Raw genomic sequence first — 21,336 nt, forward strand, 5'->3', positions numbered from 1 at the left:
TGTGAAGTCAGTTCTCCAGCTGCAGTCCATCAACCCCACAAAGTCCCCCACCGCTTATGGGACTCTGCCAGGCACCGGTGCTTGGCTGTCAATTGGCCCCGTCTCTGCCTGCTGAGAACTGATGCCTTGACCCTCCCTCCACCCCCTGCTTTGCCAGTGGGGGAGGCGCTTCTGCCTCGCCCTCTCTCCTCCGGGACACTTTGACTCCGACCACCAGCCAATCGAGCGCTAGGTTCCTACCTACCAACCAACCACCACCTCTCTTGTCACCCAACCCAACCAAGCACGCACCTTTCAGGCCAGGGAGGGCTCGTTCCGATTGGACCAGCCGTTGCCTAGATACAGCGCACACACTGAGGTGCGATTGGCTGAACAGAAGACCCTGCCCCAGGTGTGAGAGGGTAGCTGGAGCGCTTGTCCTAATTTTGGTTTATTTTCTTTTTAATTTAATTTTTTAAAGGAAAAAAAATCAGTTCCAACTTCTCCTGGGGGTGGGTGGGTCATGTTTTTAGTTTAAATGGAGGGTTGTTCCCCTGCTGCTGCTGCTTCTTCTTCTTTTTTTTAATGATGGGGGAATGCAGCCTAGCTCATATGTTGGCTTTGGTTTGGTCCAAGCCCCATCCATGCTCAAACTGAGGAGCATCTTGATATTGGGATGGTGATTCTACTCCCAACCACCTGCCCCCTTCATTTCCTTGGGGATCTGCTATTCAGGAATAAAGTGGATGTGTGGAAATGTTATAGGGCAGAAAGCATTACTCTAGGAGCTCTCAAACTTGGGTCTCCAAATGTTGTTGGACTACAACTCCCATCATCCAAGGTTGAGAATGCATTACCACAAAATCAAGAACTTCCACTCCCCAAAATGGAGGTTCACGTTAGCCCATTCTGTTTCCCCAGAACAGTTTCTTCAATTTAGCAAATTATTTAACTAGCTCCTTTTTTGCCCCCACTGGGGCTGAATTAGTACATTGTTGAGGTGGTAGAGGAACCCCTGAAGAAAGCATACGCTTGTGGCTGGATCCCACGTCCCCTTGGTAACCTAGGAGGCTCTCATCACATGAGCTTGCACTAATTATGCGGTTCCCCTTCAGTGTCAGCGGTTGGATAAGAGGGGCTGTGCTGGCAGGGGATGGAACATGGCAATCCGTGTGACCCTGTATGATCAGCAGTTACCCAGGCAATGTGCTCCTGGACCACAGGGGAGAGGTTTTTTGGTGGCACCCCACATGGCCTTGGCTGTGTGCAGACTGGGCCTGAGGGAGGCCTGAGGGAGGATCAGATGAGCAGGCTCTCCTCAGATGAGCAGGAGGATCAGATGAGCAGGGACCGCCTCTCCTTGAATGTCTGAATGTTGCTCCTTCCCAGGAGGCTTCGGTCTACCACAGAAAGAAGGGCCACGATCTCATTGGAAAACAAAGTAGGGGGAGCCCTGGGGTGTCCTCTCCTGGCTACTCAATAGAACGCTTTTTGGAGAGGAAGAATGTGTGAAAAATAATGCAGAAGGAAGGTACTTCTTTCTCAATATTGTGGGTGTCTTTTTTAACCTCAGCCCTCACTTACAGAAACCCTGTCAGGGTGTCTTACAATGAAATAAGAATCTCATCCACAGATGTCTCTTACACTCGTTGCCTTTGTTCATGTGAATGCAGACTTGGAAAACTGACAGTAGGCTTGTGGTGGGTGAAGTGGGATGTAGCCAAGCCACCCAAATCAGATTCCAGCTTCTAGCAAGTGGTTAGACCTTTGACGATGACGTCGTGAAAGGGGTTATTAAGGAGGATAAAGAGATTGCAGAGAAGCTGAGTGAGTTCTTTGCATCTCTCTTCATGGCAGAGGATACTGACCGCTCTGGAACTGAGCTCCTCAGGCTTGGAGGCTGAAGAACTGGGCCAATTTGAGGTGACGAAAGAGGATGTTCTAAACTGTCTGTAGGGATGTGCACAAACCGGTTTGGCAGTCCTTTTACAAACAGCTGAACCGGTTCAGAGGTCCAGAGTTTGGATGGTTCAGCGGGGGGTGGGTGTTACGTTTAAGGAGCAGGGAAGCTGCCCATCCCTCTCCGCCTGCGCTGTCACCAAAAAGGCTGGTGTGGGGCCTCCTTGCAGCCCTGGTCAGTGTTGTACCAGAAGTGGCCGGTGTACATGTCACACATGAGCACCAGCTACTTCTGGTATGACCGTGACCTAAAAGAAGGTGCGCAGCAGCCCCGCGCCGGTGGGGGAAATGTGGCGAGGGGGTGGGTGGGAGGCACCCTCCCTGCTCCTTAAAGGTAAACCACCACCACTGCCGAACCGTCTGAACGCCAGTTTGTGCACATCCCTACTGTCTTGGAAAACTAAAAATTTACAAATTGCCGGGGCCAGATGGCATCCACCCAAGAGTTCTGTAGGAACTCAAATGTGAAATTGCTGATCCCCTAGCAAAAATGTGTAACTTGTCCCTACAATCAGGCTTTGTACTAGAGGACTGGAAAGTAGCCAATGTAATTCCGATTTTTAAAAAAGGATCCAGGGGGATCTGGGAAACTACAGGCCGGTTAGCTTAACTTCTATGCCAGATAAATTGAAGGAAAGCATACTTAAGGACAAAATTGTTCAATGTATAGAACAACAGGCCTTGCTGAAGGAGAACCAGCATGGCTTCTGCAAAGGTCTTGCCTCACTAACCTTTTGGAGTTCTTTGAGAGTGTCAGCAGGCATGTGGATAAAGGTGATCCAGTTGACATAGTATATACTTGGACTTCCAAAAAGGTCCCCACCAAAAGCTCTTGAGTAAACTTGGTAGTCATGGGATAAGGGGACAGGTTCATGTGTGGATTGGTAACTGGTTGAAGGACAGGAAATAGAGGATAGGAATAAATGGACAATTTTCACAATGGAGGGAAGTAAGAAGTGGGGTCCCCCAGGGCTCTGTACTGGGACCGGTGCTCTTTAACTTATTCATAAATGATCAAGAAGTTGGGATGAGCAGTGGAGCGGCCAATTTGCAGTGACACTAAACTATTTAGAGTAGTGAAGTCCACAACAGATTGTGAAAAGCTCCAAAAGGATCTCTCCAAGCTAGGTGAGTGAACGACAAAATGGCAAATTTAGTTCAATTTAAGCATGTGTAAAGTGATGTATATTGGGGCCAATAAACCCTAACTTCACATATACACTGTTGGGGTCTGAGCTGTCAGTGACTGACCAGGAGAGAGATCTTGGGGTTGTGGTGGACAGAGAGTAAAAAGGTGTCAATTCAGTGCGTGGCAGCCGTGAAAAAGACCAATTCCATGCTAGGGATAACTAGAAAGGGGGTTGAAAATAAAAATGCTAATATAATGCCCGTATACAAATCTATGGTGTGGCCACAATTGGAGTACTGAGTACATTTCTGGGCACTGTATCTTAGAAAGGACATTATAGAACTGAAACAGATGCAGAAGAAGGAAACTAAGTTGACCAGGGGTCTGGTGCACCATCCTTATGAGGCAAGGCTACAGCATCTGGGGCTCTTTACTTTGGGAAAGAAGCAACCACAGGGAGACATGATAGAGGTATATAAAATTATGCATGGAGTAGACAGAGAGCGTGGACAAAGAGAAATTGTTCTCCCTCTCACACAACACTAGAACCAAGGGCCATCCCATGAAACAGATGGCCAAGAAATTGAGGACCAACAAAAGGAAGTAGTTTTTCGTGCAGCGCATAATTAATCTATGGAATTGTCTGCCACGAGATGTGGTGATGGCCACTTGCTTGGATGGCTTTAAAAGGGGCTTAGACCATTTCATGGAGGACAGGTCTATCAATGGCTACTAGTCTAGTGGCTATAGGCCACCTCCAGCCTCAGAGGCAAGATGCCTCTAAATACCAGTTGCAGGGGAGCAGCCGCAGGAGAGAGGGCATGCCTCCATCTGTTGCCTTTTGGGCTTCTCAGAGGCATCTGGTGGGCCACTGTGTGAAGCAGGATGCTGGACCGGATGAACCTTGGGCCTGGTTCAGCAGGGCTGTTCTTATGTTCTAATTCCATGGTAAACAGATGTGTCTTCTCCATATAGCTGAGAGTGAGTGGTGCCTGGTGTACAAGCGCCATGTGCTCAGAGGTTGTTCACTCTTTTGAGAAAACCTATAGGTGTGCTAGGTCTGCACTAGCTGAGTCACTCCTGTGGCAGATCCCAAAGTACAAAAATCAGGACACTTAAATTAGATTATGGAGGACTAGAAACACTTCAGGTGCTGTGGTGATTACAGTTCAGTCTCAGCACCTTGAATTTTCTCTCTCTTCCAAAGCAGCCTCTCTGCCTTGGGCTGGGCTGGACTGTATAAGAGTAACGTTGGGGTTGTAAATCTGTCCACCAAAATTGTTCATTGGTCTGCATATCCACATACTCCATTGTGGCCCATTGATTGTCTAAAAAGAGAAGAAAACACCCAAGAGCCCCACTCTCTCCAGCATATAAAATCGTCCACTGGGGGGGGGGATTTTGTTTCCTTGCTTGAGCTGCTGGGTGGCTTTTTACAAGTGTGTCTTCAGTTCTTGCTGGAGTCTGGAAAAGAGCTCTGACTGTGCATGCAGGTATTGGGCAGGCTTTTGAGTTACACTTTCCCCCTTCATTAGGCAGGATGGAGAGCTCAAGCAGCTGAATTGTCCTGTGTTAATTTGTCGCTTGCACATTTCATCACCAGTGAGGGCATGGTTTTTAAAAAGGGTTGTCTGACTTAAGCTCTGCTGAGGCCAAAACCAGCGTCAGTGCTCCATAACGGGTTCCCAACCTGTGGTACTCCCAGATATTACTGAACTACAGTTCCCATCACCCCCAGCTACAATTTGTTGTTGTTGTTCAGCAGCATCAGGAGTACCCACAGGCTGGGAACCCCTGCTCTATGATAGCATGCAGAACATGATGATGTGGCATAGGAGGAGTCTCTCTAAATGTGTCCTAATACTTAGGGGTTCTCTAGTATTTAGGGACAACATTGCTTCTGTCTAGCAGCAAGCGCAGTTATTGGTCCTTAAAAAAAATTTCAAACCCGTGTCCCTGCAGAGGTCTTGCCTCTTGCATTCCCAAGGACTAGACATTACTTTCAGATCAAGTTGTTTGGGATCCGAGATACAAAGTGCTTCCGTAAATAGTCTGCATAATGGGACCCCTCAGGTGAGAGGAAGTGGGAGTACAGTGTGTGAAGGCGGGGAATGTCCTGTGCCCCACGACCAGCCTGTAGTCTCCATGGAGGTAGCCAAGGGGGTGAGGCAAGGATTTGAGCATCTCCACTTTATTCTTGAATCGGCAGAGAATTCCCCCTTGCCCAACTCCCACCTCCCCATCTGGGCCCCTCCTTCATTACTGATGCCCTCTTCCCCACCCCCACAACCTCCCCCAGCAGGCACGTTCCAAGCCCTCTGATGCTGACCTGATTACCCCCTCTGTGTGGGGCTCTCTCTCTTTCTCTCTCTCTCTCTCCCCCCCGCCCCTTCCTTTTTTGTCTCCTGCTGTTCCCTCTCCTTTCTCTGCAGGGTTCAGCCCAGCCGAAGGCCATCAAGAGGAAGATCTCTGTTGTCTGTAAGTAAAGGAGGTGCCCCTGTGCTTGCCCCGCTAACGCTGCCCTCTCTGTGTTTGGTGGGTCTTTTTGCTGGGGGGCGGGGGGGGACGCTTTACATTTGAGTTTTTTAGCCAGGAGCAGCTGCCTTGGCTTGCTTTACTCTTGGGGAGGGAGTGAAATGGCTGCCTTCCAGGGCTGAGGTGGGGCCTCTTTGGAGATGCAGTTGTGTGGCTGAGCCCCTGCTTTTCATGCAAAAGGCCCCAGGTTCGCTCTCCAGGTAGGGTCAGGGAAGAGAGAGCCACGGCCAGGGGCAGATGTAGCCGCCTGGCAAATCTTCACGTCTCCTAGGAAATAGGGAGGCTGCCTTCTGCCGAGTGAGACCCCTGGTCCGTCTAGCTCAGGACCATCCACCCCGTGAGTGTCAAACTGCAGCCCTCCTGCAGATGTTGGCCTGCAGCTCTTATCCTCATCCACTCCCATCCACAGTGGCCAGTGGCTCAAGATGATGGGAGTTGTGGGCCAGCAACAGCTGGAGGGCGGCGTCTACCCTGATTGGCAGCAGCCTGTCTCTACCCTGACTGGCAGCAGCGCTCCAAGGTTTCAGGCAAGAGCCTTTCCCAGCCCTACCTGGGATTGAACCGGGGATATTCTGTATGCAAGCAGATAACGATCTGTATATACACACACTATATACCACTTTTCAACAGAAGTTGCCAAAGTGGTTACTTTATTTATATTAAATTAAATTAAATTAAATTAAATTAAAATGGCTCAGATGCTCCCACCCTAAGGGGAATGTCATCCATCCAAAGGCAAGCCACGGTGAACCCTGCCTAACAAAAGGGGACACTTCCTCCTTGCTACTGCAACACTGACTCCACCCTTATGTGGATGAGAATTGTCTCTCCAGTTCTAAAAAAGGGGCTCTGCAGGGGTAGTTATTTCAGCGTTTCCTATCTCCAGGGAAGCTTTTCCACTCCATCTTCTGTGCTGAGAAGCCCCTGCACTTCTGGCAAAGAACCCCTGAGGGTTGCAAAGGATTCTGGGATATGTCATAGGGTAGGGGTTCCCAACCTTGGGTCCCCAGGTGCTATATGTATGTTGGACTGCAACTCGCATCAGCCAAAGGCCATTGTGACTGGGGATGGTGGCAATGGTAGTCCAACATCATCTGGTGACCCCAAGTTTAAGAACTCCTGATATAGATGGAGACTGATTAAGTATGAGGCAGCATCTTATGTTTGCAGTTGTTACTTTATTAATCTTACTAATATGTTACTGCCATTGTAAGCCACTTTGGGGACTTGGCTGAAAAGAAAGATCTGATTCTGTTCAATAATAATAAAGTGGAGAGGTTTGCTGAGATTTATGGGTTGCAGTGAGGGACAAATTTGGTCGTTGTTTTGAGTGGAGTTGCCTTGCTCTCTTTCTCCCTGGCTGGATGCTCATTTGACCACTAAAGGGAGTGGGGCTTTCTGGTAGGAGCTGAGCTTAGTTTGAAGCCGCTTTGAGCCCCAAGACCTGGACAGCCCTGCTGCATGTGGAATAATAAAGAAGGGCCTCTGCTTCTGAGCATGTGTGGTGTGCATTTCTATCCAAACCTGCCCCCACTCATCTGGGATAGGGGGGACATAAGGTTCTCGGTCAAGTGGAGGAGACCAGATGCAAGCAGACTTTTTGCCCAGGCGCTCTCCACTCCAGGGTTGTGAGAGTGGCAGGGGATTCCGTCCTGGGCCCTTGAGGTGCTGGCCTGAGGTTAAACTGAAGCTCCTGCCTCTCTGCCCTTGAGGCGCCCTTGCTTTTGAAAAAGAGAGCCCGTCCCGTCGCCGTGCAGGTTCTCAGCTCTGGGTCTGCTCTCTCTCGGCTGCAGCGTCGGCAGTGGCCAAGGGCCCGGCAGCGACGAACAGCGACACGGAGGGGAGCCAGCCGGGAGGGCGGAAGCGGCGCTGGGGAGCCAGCACGGCTGCCACGCAAAAGAAGCCTTCCATCAGCATCACCACCGAGTCCCTCAAGGTACGCGCTCAGCCGCGTGCGGGGGCGTGTCTGAGCTCGGGCGGGCTGGAGGTTGCAGCCTGCTTGACGGGGTCCTCTCTGCCTGCCTTCCTCCAGAGTCTGATCCCTGAGATCAAGCCGCCAACAGGGGGCCAAGAAGTGGTGGTGGACCTCCATGCCGATGACTCGCGCATCTCCGAAGATGAAGCTGAGCGCCACCCAGAGGAGCCCACGCACGAGAAAGCCCTGAAGATCTGCCGCACCGTCACACAGGTGGGTGGGTGGGTGTGCATGCATGCATGTGTGTATGTTCGTGTTCCAAGTTCATTCCCTGGCAGCATCTCCTGGTAGAGCTGGGACAGATTCCTGCCTGAAACCTTGGAGAGCTGCTGCCAGTCAGTGCAGACAGTACTGAGCTAGACAGACTGAGGGTCTGATTCCACATAAGGAAGCCTCCTCTGTTCCTACACTCCTGTTTGTGATCATAGATGTGGATCCACAAATTTAGGCTTGGCTCACTAGCCAGCCAGCCCTTTGCAGTTTCCACCAATCCCCTTGGATCCTTTTCTGGCACACAGGCAGAGGGCTTAGGAGAGAAGCGAGTCTTCTGTCATTTGCACAGCGATACGGAGATAGTAAGGAATAGTGGGAGTCCTCTCTCCTGCTTCTCAGAAAGGATTCCTGCTGCTGCTGCTTCTTACCTTCTCAAAAATGGCAGTTTTGTACTTTTAATGAACTTGAGAAGCTCTGTTAAAAAGTAAATAGAAGGATGGTGGGTAACTGGTAGCAGCAAAACTACTGATAGCCAAATATTGGAAGTCCAGTAGATTGCTGAGCATTGAGGAATGGCACCGGAAGTCCTGGTGGGTTATACTTACGGAGAAAATAAGTGCAGCCGTTAAAATAAAAAATGGGACAGTTAAAGCTATGACTATATTTGAAAGAGAGTGGAATAAGTTTAAGTGGTTTTGGAATAAGAAGTACAATCAAGAAAATTTGAGCAAGACGATACTGTCAATAGCATAAGAAATAATTATATGGTTACTTTAAAGATGGTCACTTCAGCTAGCCGAGAGAAAATGAAAACCAAGTAGGCCAAATATGTTATCTCTCTTTCTTCCTTTTTTCTTAGTTGGTTCGTTCTTCTTAAATTCCACACTGTATGCATATGTTGAGTATCAGGAGCAATATGGTCCTGTAATATTATGAATTCTAAGATGTATTTCAATATATATTTTGTCTTAGTTAATAAATAAATAATAATAATAATAGTGGCAGTGGGAATGAGGTCTCTAGGGAGGAGATCTGGGTGGGGCTGGACGTCCTGCTTGCCAGAGGGCGGGGGGCACTCACCACTGGCAGGCTTGCCAGTGGATTTGTAGATGCCTAGTCATAGATTGATTCAAAGGGGTAGGTATCTCCCTTCTCTGCTTTCCAAAAAACCCAGGCCCTGTAATACCGTTTTCTCCACAGGTGGTGCCAGCTGAAGGCCAGGAGAATGGCCAAGGGGAAGAGGAAGAGGAGGAGGAGAAGGCCCGTGAGGAAGAGCAACCGGAGGCTCCTCCTGTTGTTGCGGTGGAGGCCGTGCTGCCACCACCTGTGGAACATGAAGTGAAAAAAGGTAGCGGGATACAGAGGGTGTTGCTGCTTGCTGGGCGTTGAACGGCAGGGTGGGATGGGAGGTGACCCTCACGTTTCTGAACCCTGCTCCCTCTCTGTTTGCTTCCTTCCTCCTCCCCACCCTGCAGTCACACTGAGTGACACGCTGACCCGGCGGTCCATAAGCCAGCAACGCTTGGGCGTCTCCATCACCATTGACGACCCCGTCCGCACGGCCCAGATCCCCTCCCCTCCACGCGGTAAGGTCAGCTGCATCGTCCACATCTGCAACCTGGTAAGTGCTGGGGGCTCTAGCAGCCAGCAGGGAGTGTGCAAGATCAGGGCTGCGTGTTGGGCCCGCGCCTTTCTGACCCCTGATTGTCTGCACCCAGGTGAGACCCTTCACTCTGGGGCAACTGAAGGAGCTGCTGGGCCGGACAGGCACTCTGGTGGAGGAGGCCTTCTGGATCGACAAGATCAAATCGCACTGCTACGTCACGGTGAGTCCCTGGCCGCCTTGGCCTCCCTGTCTCCCCTGCTGGGGAAGAGCAGAATCTTCCGTCGGGCCTGCTTGTGGCTGCAGTCAAGGAACCCGGGGAAATGGCTCTAGAACAGGCATCCCTTGAAGCGCTTGATTGTTTGCCACACACGCACACACACCCCTAATAGGAAAATGTCTTAATAACTATGCTTCCTGGATAACACACACACCCCACAGAGAACATGCATTGGTGGGGGGATTCACAAAAGGGCTATAAAATTCCTTTTTCAAAACTAAAATGAAAGTCGAGGTACTTGGGATGCCAGGCTTTGCAAAATCCTTTGTGGGACGCAGCTATATACAAGACTGTCTGTGGACATAAGTTGTTACCAAATGCTCATCCTTTGCTCGCCACCCAGCCTCCTGTGTTGGTTGGTGGCAGCCTCCTGCCCCAAAGCATATTGGGAAACTGAAGCTCGACTTGAAACGAAATCCTGAATGTGTCCGTCTCTTTGCCTGCCTTTTCAGTATTCGACGGTGGAGGAAGCCGTAGCAACTCGCAACGCCCTCCATGGCGTCAAATGGCCGCAGTCCAACCCCAAATTCTTATCAGCTGATTTTGCTGAGCAAGATGAGGTATGGGGGGTGGGAGAAGTTGGGGGGCACGGTTGGGAGGGTGCTGTGGGGCATCTCCTGCCCCTCTCTCCCCAGAGTGGGTGCTCCTGACTAGGGTAGCCTGGGGTGACAGAAAAGCTGCCATACTTTTTTCTTTTCTTTTTTGGTCTTCTGGTTACCTCACCCCAAAAGGACATAGTATAGGGGTGGCAATTTATTGCAGCTGGGGATGGTGGGAGTTGTAGTCCAACAGCAGCTGGGCAACTTCAGGTTGGCCACCCCTGAGAGCGTAGAACCAGAGCTAGGGCAGAAAAGTGGGGTTGGGAGCATTGTCCCTCCAAAGAAAAGCTCAAGAAATTGGAGCTTCTACATAAACAGAGGGACTCTGGACTTCGGCAGCAAATTCAGCCTAGATGAAAACAAACAAATGTCTTAACATGCCATCTTTTCCTATGGAATTGATTGGCACACGATGTTGTGATGGCCAGTAGATCAAGCGGGCTTTTGAAGAATGGGGTGTGATGGGCCATTGTCATAGAGTGCTTCACTAATCAGATCTTTGGTCCAATATCACAAAGACATTTAGCTTTATTTTTCAAGTTCTGTTGCATTTGTTACCTCATGAGGAACCCCCAAAGTGGCTAAAAATGTAAAAGGTAATGGTTAGAATCCAATCATGCAAATGGTGGGAGTTCCTCACCCCAGACTCGGAGTAAGGGAGACCCACGGCGTGTGCCTGATCCTCCTCCGCTCTCTCATTCCCAGCTGGATTTCCACCGAGGGCTGCTGGCCGAGCGTCCCGCAGAAGCCAAGACCGACGAAGCTTTGGCCCTCCCGGGGGCGGGCCCGGCAGCGCGGGGGGAGCGCGATCTGTCCCGGCGCTCGGAGGCACGGGAGCGGGAGGCGGCCGTGCGAGAGCAGTGGGCCGAGCGGGAGCGAGAGATGGAGCGCCGGGAGCGGACCCGGGCGGAGCGGGAGTGGGACCGCGACAAGGTGCGGGAGGGGCCGCGCTCTCGCTCCCGGTCCCGAGAGAGGCGCCGCAAGGAGCGGCCCAAGTCCAAGGAGAAGAAAGCGGAGAAGAAGGGTAGGCGTTGCTGGGCCTTCGTGAGAAGTGGGGGCAGCTCTCTCTCGCCTTGGGAGCCTTGTGCAGGGAGGGCCTGATGGATTTGCAGTTGTCACTGATTGTGCCCATCTTGCACTTGCACATGGGAGGGTCCAAGTGGGACGCTCCCGACCCGACCCGGTATTTTTGCAGGTCAGCACATTCACAAAGGTGCTGGCAACACGGGAGTCGTGTCTTTCTTTATTGGGACCCTCCTTTGGGGAGTTCTGGCTCCTCCCCTTTCAGCAGCCGCCATGTTGTGAGGCCCCAAAGTGTGGGTGGGCTAGTCTTTCGCAGAGCACCGGCTGGCCTTGGGACCATCACCGCCCCTCTGCTTACCGCCTCCCTCTTTCTACCCCCCACAGAAAAGGCACAAGAGGAACCCCCCGCGAAACTGCTGGACGATCTCTTCCGCAAAACCAAGGCAGCCCCCTGCATCTACTGGCTGCCCCTCACGGACACCCAGGTGAGGAATCCGGCCCCTCAAGAGCTCCAGGCAAAGACGGCAGGCAGGGATTGGAATCCCGTCTGGTTGGCATGGAGTGCCTTTGGCTTCCGGCTGGAGCAGGAGAACACCCAAGGCAGCAGTGCTCAGATCCACTTGGTTTCCATTCAGGCATTGGGGAGGGAGGCCGTGGAGGAGGAAAAGGGAGAGTGCCACAGGGTCTCTCCCCCACCCGCCCCATTATCAAAAAGGCTCAAAACTTAGGTTATGCAAGGGGGAGGGAAAGAAACTGGAGATCCCCAGCATGCAGGCTATGCAAATATTCATGAATCGCTTGTTTTGCATAATTTCCACTAATTGTGGAGCAGAGCAGAGGGACAAACAGGCCGCTGAAGACCGCATGCTGAACAGTCTTGCCTGCCCCAGAAATGTGAGCAAAGACAACTCCCATGAGAAGGAGTCTGTGTTTGGGAAGGCAGCCTTGCACGGCAGTGCTTCTGCCTGCCTCCTGCCCTCCCAGTTCAGTGGGGCTTCTCTCATCTCCTAAGAAGTGCCTTGCTGGATCAGGCCCAAAGTCTTTTCTAGTCCAGCTTGCCATTGCTGCCAGTAGCCTTTCAGATGCTTTGGGGAAGCCCACAAGCAGGAGGTGAAAGCACGCCCCCCCCCCACACACACTTTCCTGTGTTGCTCCCCTGCAGCTGGTCTTCAGAGGTGTGGGAAACTTGTTAGTCATGGATGCAGAGATCTGCGATCTGCAAATACCTCAGGCCTGCTGAGCCTGGAGGTAGCCTAGAGCAGGGATTCTCAACGTTGGGTCCCCAGATGTTATTGGACTTAAGAACATAGGAAGCTGCCACATACTGAGTCAGACCATTGCTCTTATCTAGCTCAGTATTGTCTTCACAGACTGGCAGCGGCTTCTCCAAGGTTGCGGGCAGGAATCTCTCTCAGCCCTATCTTGGGGATGCTGCCAGGGAGGGAACTTGGAACCTTCTGCTCTTCCTAGAGCGGCTCCATCCCCTGATGAGGGGAATCTCTTACAGGGCTCACACTTCTTGTCTCCCATTCATATGCAACCAGGGTGGACCCTGCTTAGCTAAGGGGACAAGTCATGCTTGCTACCACAAGACCAGCTCTCCTCAACTCCCATAATCCCCAGCCAAAGGCCCCTGGGCCTGAGGATTGTGGGAGTTGAAGTCCAGAAACATCTGGGGGCCCAACAAGTTGAGAATCCCTGGCCTAGAGCCATCCAGCCTGGTTGCCACTGATGGGCTTGCCCTCCGCCTCTACACCCCTCTTACTGACCCTTTCCGCCTCTTGCCTCTTCTCCGTCCCCCTCCCCTCCCAGTACGTTCAGAAGCAGGCTGAGCGAGCCGCCAGAGCCCGGGAACGGGAGCGCCGTCGCAAGGAGCAGGAAGCGGAGGAAGCCCGCCAGCGGGAGCGCAGCCGCCAAGCCGAGCGGGAGAAGAGGCGGGAGCACAGTCGAGAGCGCGAGCGCCCCAACGCCACAGGAGGCGGAGCCAGCAGGGGGGCTGAGCGCAGCAGCGGCCGGGATCGTGAGCGGCGTGAAGCGAAGACCCGCCACAGCCGGAGCCGGAGTCGCAGCACGCCTGTACAGGACAGAGGGGGGCGCCGCTGACCGAATCCCGCTTCTTCACCTTGATCGGGGGGGGGGTGCGGTGGCGGCGGCACACTTCCCTCGGATCTAGCCCTGGTTTGTTGGGGGGAAGGAAGAATGGGGGCTGGGCTTTCCCTTCCCAGCAGCTATGGGGGGAGAGGGGAGGGGAGGAGGTGTTGTGCAGAGGAGACCGCCACCCACCGCAGGGTCCTTCACCTCCTCTCCCTCCCCTCCTAGCTTCAGCCCCTCCATCCCCCTCTTCTCCTGGGGCCAGTTCCCTCCTCGTTAATTTGTATTTTATTTTGGGGAAATGGTGGGTTTTTTTTTTATTCTGATGATAAAGGAAAGAGAGCATAATAAAGAGATGGCGTTAGTTTTATACCTGCTGTGTGTCTTGTCTTGTCGGCCCGGGTGGGGAGGGCAAGCACTGGCCCCTCTTATCTGTGGGGCAGTCTTGCGTTGTGTTCGTCAGGTGTGAAGCAAGGCATACCCAGAGGGTAAGCGGAACCCGCTGTCTACTTCTGATAGGAGCTCCCCAGCAGAGCTTGGTCTTGACCTGAAACTGAGCAGGGAAGGTTGGGCAGAAAAGTCCAGCCTTTTCTCCCTGGTGGGGGCTGTGGTCCCTGCACAGCCACCAGGAGTCCGACCTACGCCGTAGCAGCAGCCAGGCTGTGAAGGGTCCGCCCCGTTTCTAGTCCTTATGGGGGTGAGGGTAGGCTTCCCACGTTCCTTGGTTCAAAAGCCGGGGGCACCTTGCTTCATGTATTTGGTGGGGGGCAGAGTACATAAAGTTCTGGGTAGCAAGAGTGGAATCATGGGAGGGAGGGAGCATCAATGGCTAAAACTCCCACTGGCTAAAAGGCGAAATGTATCAGGCAGGGAGGGGTGCAATTCCCTTCCTGGCCAATAGGTGGCTCCAGCATTCCATGGCTAAGTATTTTGAGCCTGGCCAGAGAAGGCCCCGCCTCCTACCAACTCCCCAGTATGGGGCTAGGCGCTGGGTATTAGCCCCCTGATACAAGGCAACAGAGGTGTTAACCCTACCTCAGACCTTTGACACCATTTTCTCCCCCAGGCTTGAGTGCGACTCTGCCCTGTTCATTCATAGCAACAGAAAACTGCCTTCTACCGACTGAGTCAGACCCTCGGTACCTTAAGCTCAGTAGTGTCTACGCTGACTGGCAGCAGCGCTCCGAGGTTACAGGCAGGAATTTCCCCCCGTCTTATCTAGAGATGCTGCCAGGGATTGAGCCTGAGACCTTCTGCCTTCACAACACTTTTCTGCCTGCAACACCCTGGGTGCACCCGAGGAACAGTGCAGCCTGAGCCGATGCTGGGGTGCATCTCTGGGCACATATGGGCAAGCCCCCAAGCTTATTGCTGCCCTAAACGATGGCTTTGGGTGCCTTGTGCAATTGGGCCAAGCCTTGCCCCCCCACACACACACTCCCCAATTACCTTTTCCGCTTTCTTTCCTCTGTTCTTGGTTCCACTCTTTTCTTCCTGCTTTCCTCTCCCCTCCCTTCCACCCTCCTCTGTCCCTTATCCCCACATCTTCTCTCCTGCCCCCTTTTCACTCTTCTCTTCAGCCTGCTCCTTCCTCTGCGATTTGCACCAATTGGCCCGCAGCTGCTAGAGAATCAACCTGCTAAACTGAGCATAGTATAGGGCGGGGGGGACCCACCAGTAGGCTGCGGCCTTTGTGTGCCTTTCTGCCAGTTGGATAAGCCAAGCCTGTCTTTGTGGAAGTCTGTGTGTCTATACGCCCTGGAGGAGGTGGGATAGACCTTGCAGGTTATGAAAGGCCATTCCGAGACCCACACCGCCACCTCGGCTGCGTTTCCATTCTCCATTGCAGATTTCGCTTCTTGATCCACCCGATTTCCTCTTCCGATCCTCCTAACTCTGGCTCAAGCCGGGGAGATTACATTATCTAACTGGATTGGGTTGGGAAGAGACGAGCGAGGAGGGGCCCAGCTGGAGAAGCGGCTAATCCGCGCCCCCCCCCCTCCGGCCGCTCGGAGACCCTAGTCCAGGGATCTTTGCTATTTTTCAAGCAGGGGCCACTTGGGCAACAAATCTCCCTACTGGGCTAGCCTTCATGCCAATGCTGCACTTTCCCTAGCACTGGTGGGGACCCTTGTGGAGCCCCAGTGCCATCTTGGAAGGCGTGCACGGAGCTGTCGAGAAGACACAGCCCATCCCTGCGCTTTCCTCGCCGTGTTCCAGTGTGCGCCTTCCAAGATGGTTCTGTGGTTCCGTTTCGCTTCAAGGAGTCCCAAGCACAGCACTGAACAGTGGGAACAGTTGCCCCTGCTCTGTGCCAGCGGAGCCAGAGGATTTGACATCGGCCCAAGCAGTACATGCTAATCAGCAATTATTATTATTATTTATTTACACAGTCAGACAGGTGTTATTGACTGGTTTGTTTTATCCAGACATCGAGTCCTTCCCAAGGACCTGGAATGCCAGAATTTTATTGTCAATTATTATAGATATCGTCGCAGAATGTAGGCTGATCCCAGTAAAGCTGCTTTTTGTAATTGGCTGGTGGTGATTTCTGTGGTCCCGATGGTGTTGAGGTGCTCTTCAAGGTCTTTTGGGACTGCACCCAGGGCGCCAATGACCACTAGGATTATTTTGGTCTTTTTCTGCCACAGCCTTTCAATTTCAGTTTGTAGATCTTTGTATTTGGTGATTTTTTCCATTTCTTTTTCTTCTATTCTGCGATCCCCTGGTATTGCTATGTCGATTATTTTGACTTGTTTTTCTTTCTTCTCGACTACAGTTATATCTGGTGTATTGTGTGGCAGATGTTTGTCTGTTTGTAGTTGGAAGTCCCATAATATTTTTACATCTTCATTTTCTTCAACTTTTTCAGTTTTATGGTCCCACCCATTCTTGGCTACAGGTAGCTTGTATTTTTTGCAGGTGTTCCAGTGTATCATCCCTGCTACCTTGTCATGCCTTTGTTTGTAGTCAGTCTGTGCGATCTTCTTACAACAGCTGATTAGGTGGTCCACAGTTTCATCTATTAATGATAATAATAATAATAATAATTCAATTTCTATACCGCTCTTCCAAAAATGGCTCAGGGTGGTTTACACAGAGAAATAATAAATAAATAAATAAGATGGCTCCCTGTCCCCAAAGGGCTCACATTCCTAAAAAAAAAAAAACCACAAGGTAGACACCAGCAACTGTCACTGGAGGTCCTGTGCTGGGGGTGGAGAGGGCCAGTTACTCTCCCCCTGCTCAATAAAGAGAATCACCACTTTAAACAGGTGCCTCTCTGCTCGGTTAGCAGGGGTTATTACTCTGGGGCCCTCACTTAGGGCCAATAGGAGCACTGCCCTATCCGCTTTCCCCAGGTGCTGATGCATCTAAAAGGATGCCAGAGTCTCTCTTGGGTGCCTGGTGAGGTTTCCCACTGCCCTTAGATCCCAGGATAACTCAGTGACCGTTGCTTACCATCCCCACTTCCTCGTTTAGTTCCACCTTTGTAGACCCTGAATTGCTCACTCCTTTTCCCCAGGCATGCACGAATGGTGCGATGTGAAATTAAAAACGCAAGCAACATTGAACCAAAGGGCCATCATCTTGTTCCTGATAGCAGCTGGCCAGATACTTCTAGGAAGCCCCAAAGCAGGACTTAGCCCGGCTACTTTATCCTCAGAAGTTGGCACTTGGATGTATACTGCTCCTGAATCTGGAGGTTCCATTGAGCTGTAATGATGTCGTAGCGGCTGGGAATAGAGGAAGCTGCCAAGTTAGATCTTTGGTCCATCTAGCTCGGTATTGTCTACACTGACTGGCAGCGGCTCTCCAAGGTTTCAGATGGAGATGCCAGGTAGTTGCCAAGGTTCCAGGCCCTACCTGGAGATGCCAGAGGTTGAAACTGGGGCCTCCTGCATGCAAGCAGATGCTCTCCCACTGAGCTATGGCCCCATCCCCTGTGGGGAATATCTTACAGCAAACAGTGCTCACATGTTTTCACCCATCCAAATGCAAACCAGGGCAGACCCTGCTTAGCAAAGGGGACAGCTCTCTTGTCCCTCAGTTAGTGGTCATTCATGTACCTTGTGGTGGTGATTTCTCTCTCTCTTTTTTAATGACTGCAGTGGTTTTATTATACATTGTTAACCGCTATGTACCATCTGATTATTACTTTTTAAAGCTTATTTACAGCCCACTGTGGATTTTGGACTGCAGTAAATGCAAGCGCAGAACTTGCTATTGGATGCAAAATGGAAGTCACGGATGTCTCTGTGTTTGTTTTTAACAGAAACCCCACATTTCTAGTCCTCATGGGGGTGGAGGAAGAGGGAATTAAGTGCAAAAGTGAGTGAGAAAATCCCGGTGGGATCAAGCAACGGGGGAGATGGGCTCGCTCTGGACAAGGGCTTCTATCTGGCTTTTCTGGTTGGCAGCTTTGGATGTTGGTAAGCCGGACTCTATCCCAGAAGGCTCACAACGATAAAAACCCTCCCATAAAACAAACTAACTGTATGAAGACACCATTGCAAATCAATACGTGTCTTGTTAAAATATACTTTACACCACCACTCTGTGGAGGAGAGGCCACCCATTTTTGCTTTCCGCTGCTTCCTGTGGGCCAGGGGGTGCCGTTCGTTCCCTCTCAGCTGGAGTCAGTCTGCCGCTGTCTGTGTGGGAATTTGCAGAACGGCTGGATTGGATGTGATCGCTGCCCTACTTGAGGTTGAGGGGTCAGGGCTTTGCTGTGGGGCAGCAGAGGAGGAGAGAGGCCGTGGCAGGATCCGGGTGGGAGAAGGCAGGCGGGGGGCAGGGGGGGGGAGAGAAACAAGAGTGGCAGCCAGGGATGGAGGGAGGAGGATTCCGCTTTTCCCACGCGATTCCCCCGGGTCCTCTTTCTCCTCGCGGGTCTATTTTTATCTCTCCTCTGCTTTTGCCTTTCTCCTTCACCTCTTTCTTCTCCGGCTGTGTGAGAGCCGGCTGCAGGAGGGAGCCTGGAAAGGGGGGTCTTTTCCCTGGCAAAGCGCCTGGCCCCAGCCCGCCGCTGACCTATGACCCTTGACCCCGGCCGTCACCCTCAAGCATCGGCCCTTCCATTATCTCCCGACTCGCCCCAGCCGAGGCTCAACTCCTTCCCGTCCCACTCCCCACACACCTCGCATGCGGGAGAATGGCCTGGCCGTGTCCTTTGACCCTTTGGACTAACTGGGCAAAGAGGCACCTTTTAACGTGGGGCTTCTCTTTATTGAGCAGGGGGAGAGCAACTGGCCCTCTCCACCCCCAGCACAGCATCCCTCCAGTGACTGTTCCTGGTGTCTATCTTGTGTTTCTTTTTAGACTGTGAGCCCTTTGGGGACACGGATCCATCTTATTTATTTATTATTTCTCTGTGTAAACAGCCCTGAGCCATTTTTGGAAGGGCAGTATAGAAATTGAATGGATGCATACAAATACATAAGTAACCCGTTCACTCCAAAGCTCTCACCATGGACGGCTTCTCTCCCCCTTGCCAACCACAGACACCCCACCACACACTGTTGCTCCAACCTGTACCCCCATAATCTAGGCCCCCTCCACACCCCACCATTCATTCATGAGCCTGACATTTTTAAGAGGTATGACCTCTAACCCCAGCTTGATGGGATTGCAACTGTTGTTAAGGAACAGTTACTCATCTTTTTAACTTTTGGCCTTCTCCTGCACAGATCTGGTCTCTCCCCCCCACACCTTGTCCCACTTAGGGGGATATGCCCCCCCCCCCGCATAACATCAGTGCCTCGAAAGGACCAAGGACCTTCTCCCACCCTAGAGGTGTCCTGGCGGGGAAATGGGTTGGCTCCCTTATGGGCCCCCTTCAGTCTGCCCCACTCCCAACCCCAGGATTTCCCCTCCCCCCCTCCCCCCCCCAGGGTCCAGGAGTCTTGTCTCTCCTCCCCTCTTCCGCAGCAGTAGAGCCCAGTTCCCCCGCCGGGTTAATTATGCTATTTAAATTCCCTCAAATAATCGCAGCCAGTTAATTAAACCTCAATCGATCGTTAAAAGCAGACCAATAATGAATATGCCAGCAGCCTCGCTGGGGCCTCCATGAGCGTGACTCACAGCCCACCCCCCCTCCGTATATCTTGGTCTCCCCGGTCTCAGTGTCTGATGCCTTCCAGGCCTGCCCCAAAGCGCTCCCATTGTTCAGCCCACCCCCCTCCTGATGATGATACCCCCCAAAGCCCTCATTCACTCCTCTGCTGTCCCCACAGGGGTCTCTTCTCCCCTCACACCCTTGTGATGTTCCTGTGACCCACACATATATGCCACAAAGCCTGAGCCGCCCCCCCCCCGAGTTTCCAGCCCTCCCCTCCATTTCTCTTGGGCTCCCCGCTCAGTCACCCTTCTTCTCTGGAGTTTCCTGCCAAAGGCCAGCCTTGGAGAAAAGATGCCTCTCCATCCCAGTGGCAGGGGAGCAACAGCAGGAGAGAAGGCAAGCCCTCACCCCCTGCCTGGGGGCTTCTCGGAGGAGGCATCTGGTGAGCCACTCTGGGAAACAGGAGGCTGGATGGGATGGGCTTCCTTGGGCCCGACCCAACAGGGCTCTTCCTGCATGGTCTTCCATGTTGACCCCTAGTACCCCTCCAGGCCCCATTTCTTCCTCCTGGGTGTAGAGAAGTGGGGAGGCAAGGGGGCCACTGGCACTCCATGGGAGCATAAGCCCGACTATCAATTTTTTAAAATGAGCCCTCGTTAGGCATTCACAAAGTTTCCTCTTCGTTAATAATTCAAGGAACAAGAGAACGGGCTGGGGAGGGCGCGAGAGATGGGGGAGGCTTCTGTGCTCCCCCCTTTCCCAGGACCCTGGCTGCAAGAGCAGGTGATTGAGGGGGGGGGCATGGGGCAAAAAGCACACACACACCCTTCTTTACTGCCCCCCACATCCCGTTTCCTTGGCGCATGCACACCCTCTCCCAAGGAGGCCCCATTTCCGCCTCCCTCACCTCTCCTGGTCCCTTAAAATATTCACAAGCTCATTAAAATGCAATTGCAGCCAAACAATTCATTTGGGGTGGGGGGGGCTGGTGCTTGCACACAGCAGGTGGGGTGTTCTGGGTGAGGGAAGAGGCTGGGGCAGGGTTGGGAGGCATCTGCAGAGCTGAAAAGCAGAGGCCTGGTCCTGGTGGGCTTCGGGGACAAGACAGATCTTAAGGGGCTGAAAAGGGGAGGTCTTACTGGGGTTTGAACCCATCTGGGGGTTACCCTCCCTCTCTCGCTCTCTCATCCCTGATGTACTGGGGCTGTCTGCTTGCTACACCAGGCGGAAGGTGGGATGCACTCTGTACATGGCTAGAGGCCCTCTTGCTTCCATTATTCACATGCTGACACTGAACGCTGAGGTCTGGGCTCAGTCTGGAGGCGGCAGCCTCTGGTGCTAGGATATGGGGGGCAGTTCTGGACTGCGGGGTGTTGTGGGGAAGCTCAACTGAGATTTGGGGAGACTGTGAGGCAGAATGGAAAGGTGCATTCCCTGTGTGAGGGAAAGGGTGTCTTTGCATCAGGACTGAGGAGATGTAGGTGGATCCCCTTCTGATGTAGGAGTTGTCTATGGGTCAGAGTTAGGGGGCAGCAGCATATGGCAGAAGGCTGAGGAGTGGGAGAAAGGAGGGGTCATAAACCGGAAAACTGAAGTACAGGGCTGGGAATGTGGGGCCAGAATCAAGGGGTTTTCTGTGTGGGTCTGACAGAGTCTTGGGTCAGGACCAATGGGGGGGGGCAGTTCTGAGATGGGGCACCAGTAGAGCTGAAGAGAGCCCACTTGTGATTTGGGAAAGGACCGGGGGGGGGATGGGGGGCATTATGAAACATAGAGAAGAGGAGAATGGGAATGTGTGGGTCACCACTGAAGCACACCACAAAATCTGGGGCTGAGACTTGGGGGGTTCGTCAGGACTGGAGGGGCAATTTGGCTGCCATTTGGTGGGG

General features: G+C 52.4%; 1 protein-coding gene across 4 annotated transcripts in view; it reads left to right on the forward strand.

Moving 5' to 3' along the window:
• Positions 1 to 13,756, forward strand: part of ACIN1 (apoptotic chromatin condensation inducer 1) — a 35,191-nt gene extending 21,435 nt beyond the window's left edge. For all 4 annotated transcript variants that reach the window (XM_053260274.1, XM_053260275.1, XM_053260277.1 and 1 more), the window contains 10 exons: positions 5,500 to 5,545; positions 7,396 to 7,538; positions 7,635 to 7,790; positions 8,991 to 9,138; positions 9,266 to 9,411; positions 9,509 to 9,616; positions 10,126 to 10,233; positions 10,978 to 11,296; positions 11,680 to 11,780; positions 13,108 to 13,756. In XM_053260274.1, the coding sequence (XP_053116249.1) occupies positions 5,500 to 5,545; positions 7,396 to 7,538; positions 7,635 to 7,790; positions 8,991 to 9,138; positions 9,266 to 9,411; positions 9,509 to 9,616; positions 10,126 to 10,233; positions 10,978 to 11,296; positions 11,680 to 11,780; positions 13,108 to 13,398 (1,566 nt within the window). In that variant the 3' untranslated portion in view covers positions 13,399 to 13,756. The remainder of the gene's footprint in view (positions 1 to 5,499; positions 5,546 to 7,395; positions 7,539 to 7,634; positions 7,791 to 8,990; positions 9,139 to 9,265; positions 9,412 to 9,508; positions 9,617 to 10,125; positions 10,234 to 10,977; positions 11,297 to 11,679; positions 11,781 to 13,107) is intronic.
• The last annotated feature ends 7,580 nt before the right edge of the window (positions 13,757 to 21,336 follow it).

This window comes from Hemicordylus capensis, chromosome 6, assembly GCF_027244095.1.
Source record: "Hemicordylus capensis ecotype Gifberg chromosome 6, rHemCap1.1.pri, whole genome shotgun sequence".
Lineage (NCBI taxonomy): Eukaryota > Metazoa > Chordata > Lepidosauria > Squamata > Cordylidae > Hemicordylus > Hemicordylus capensis.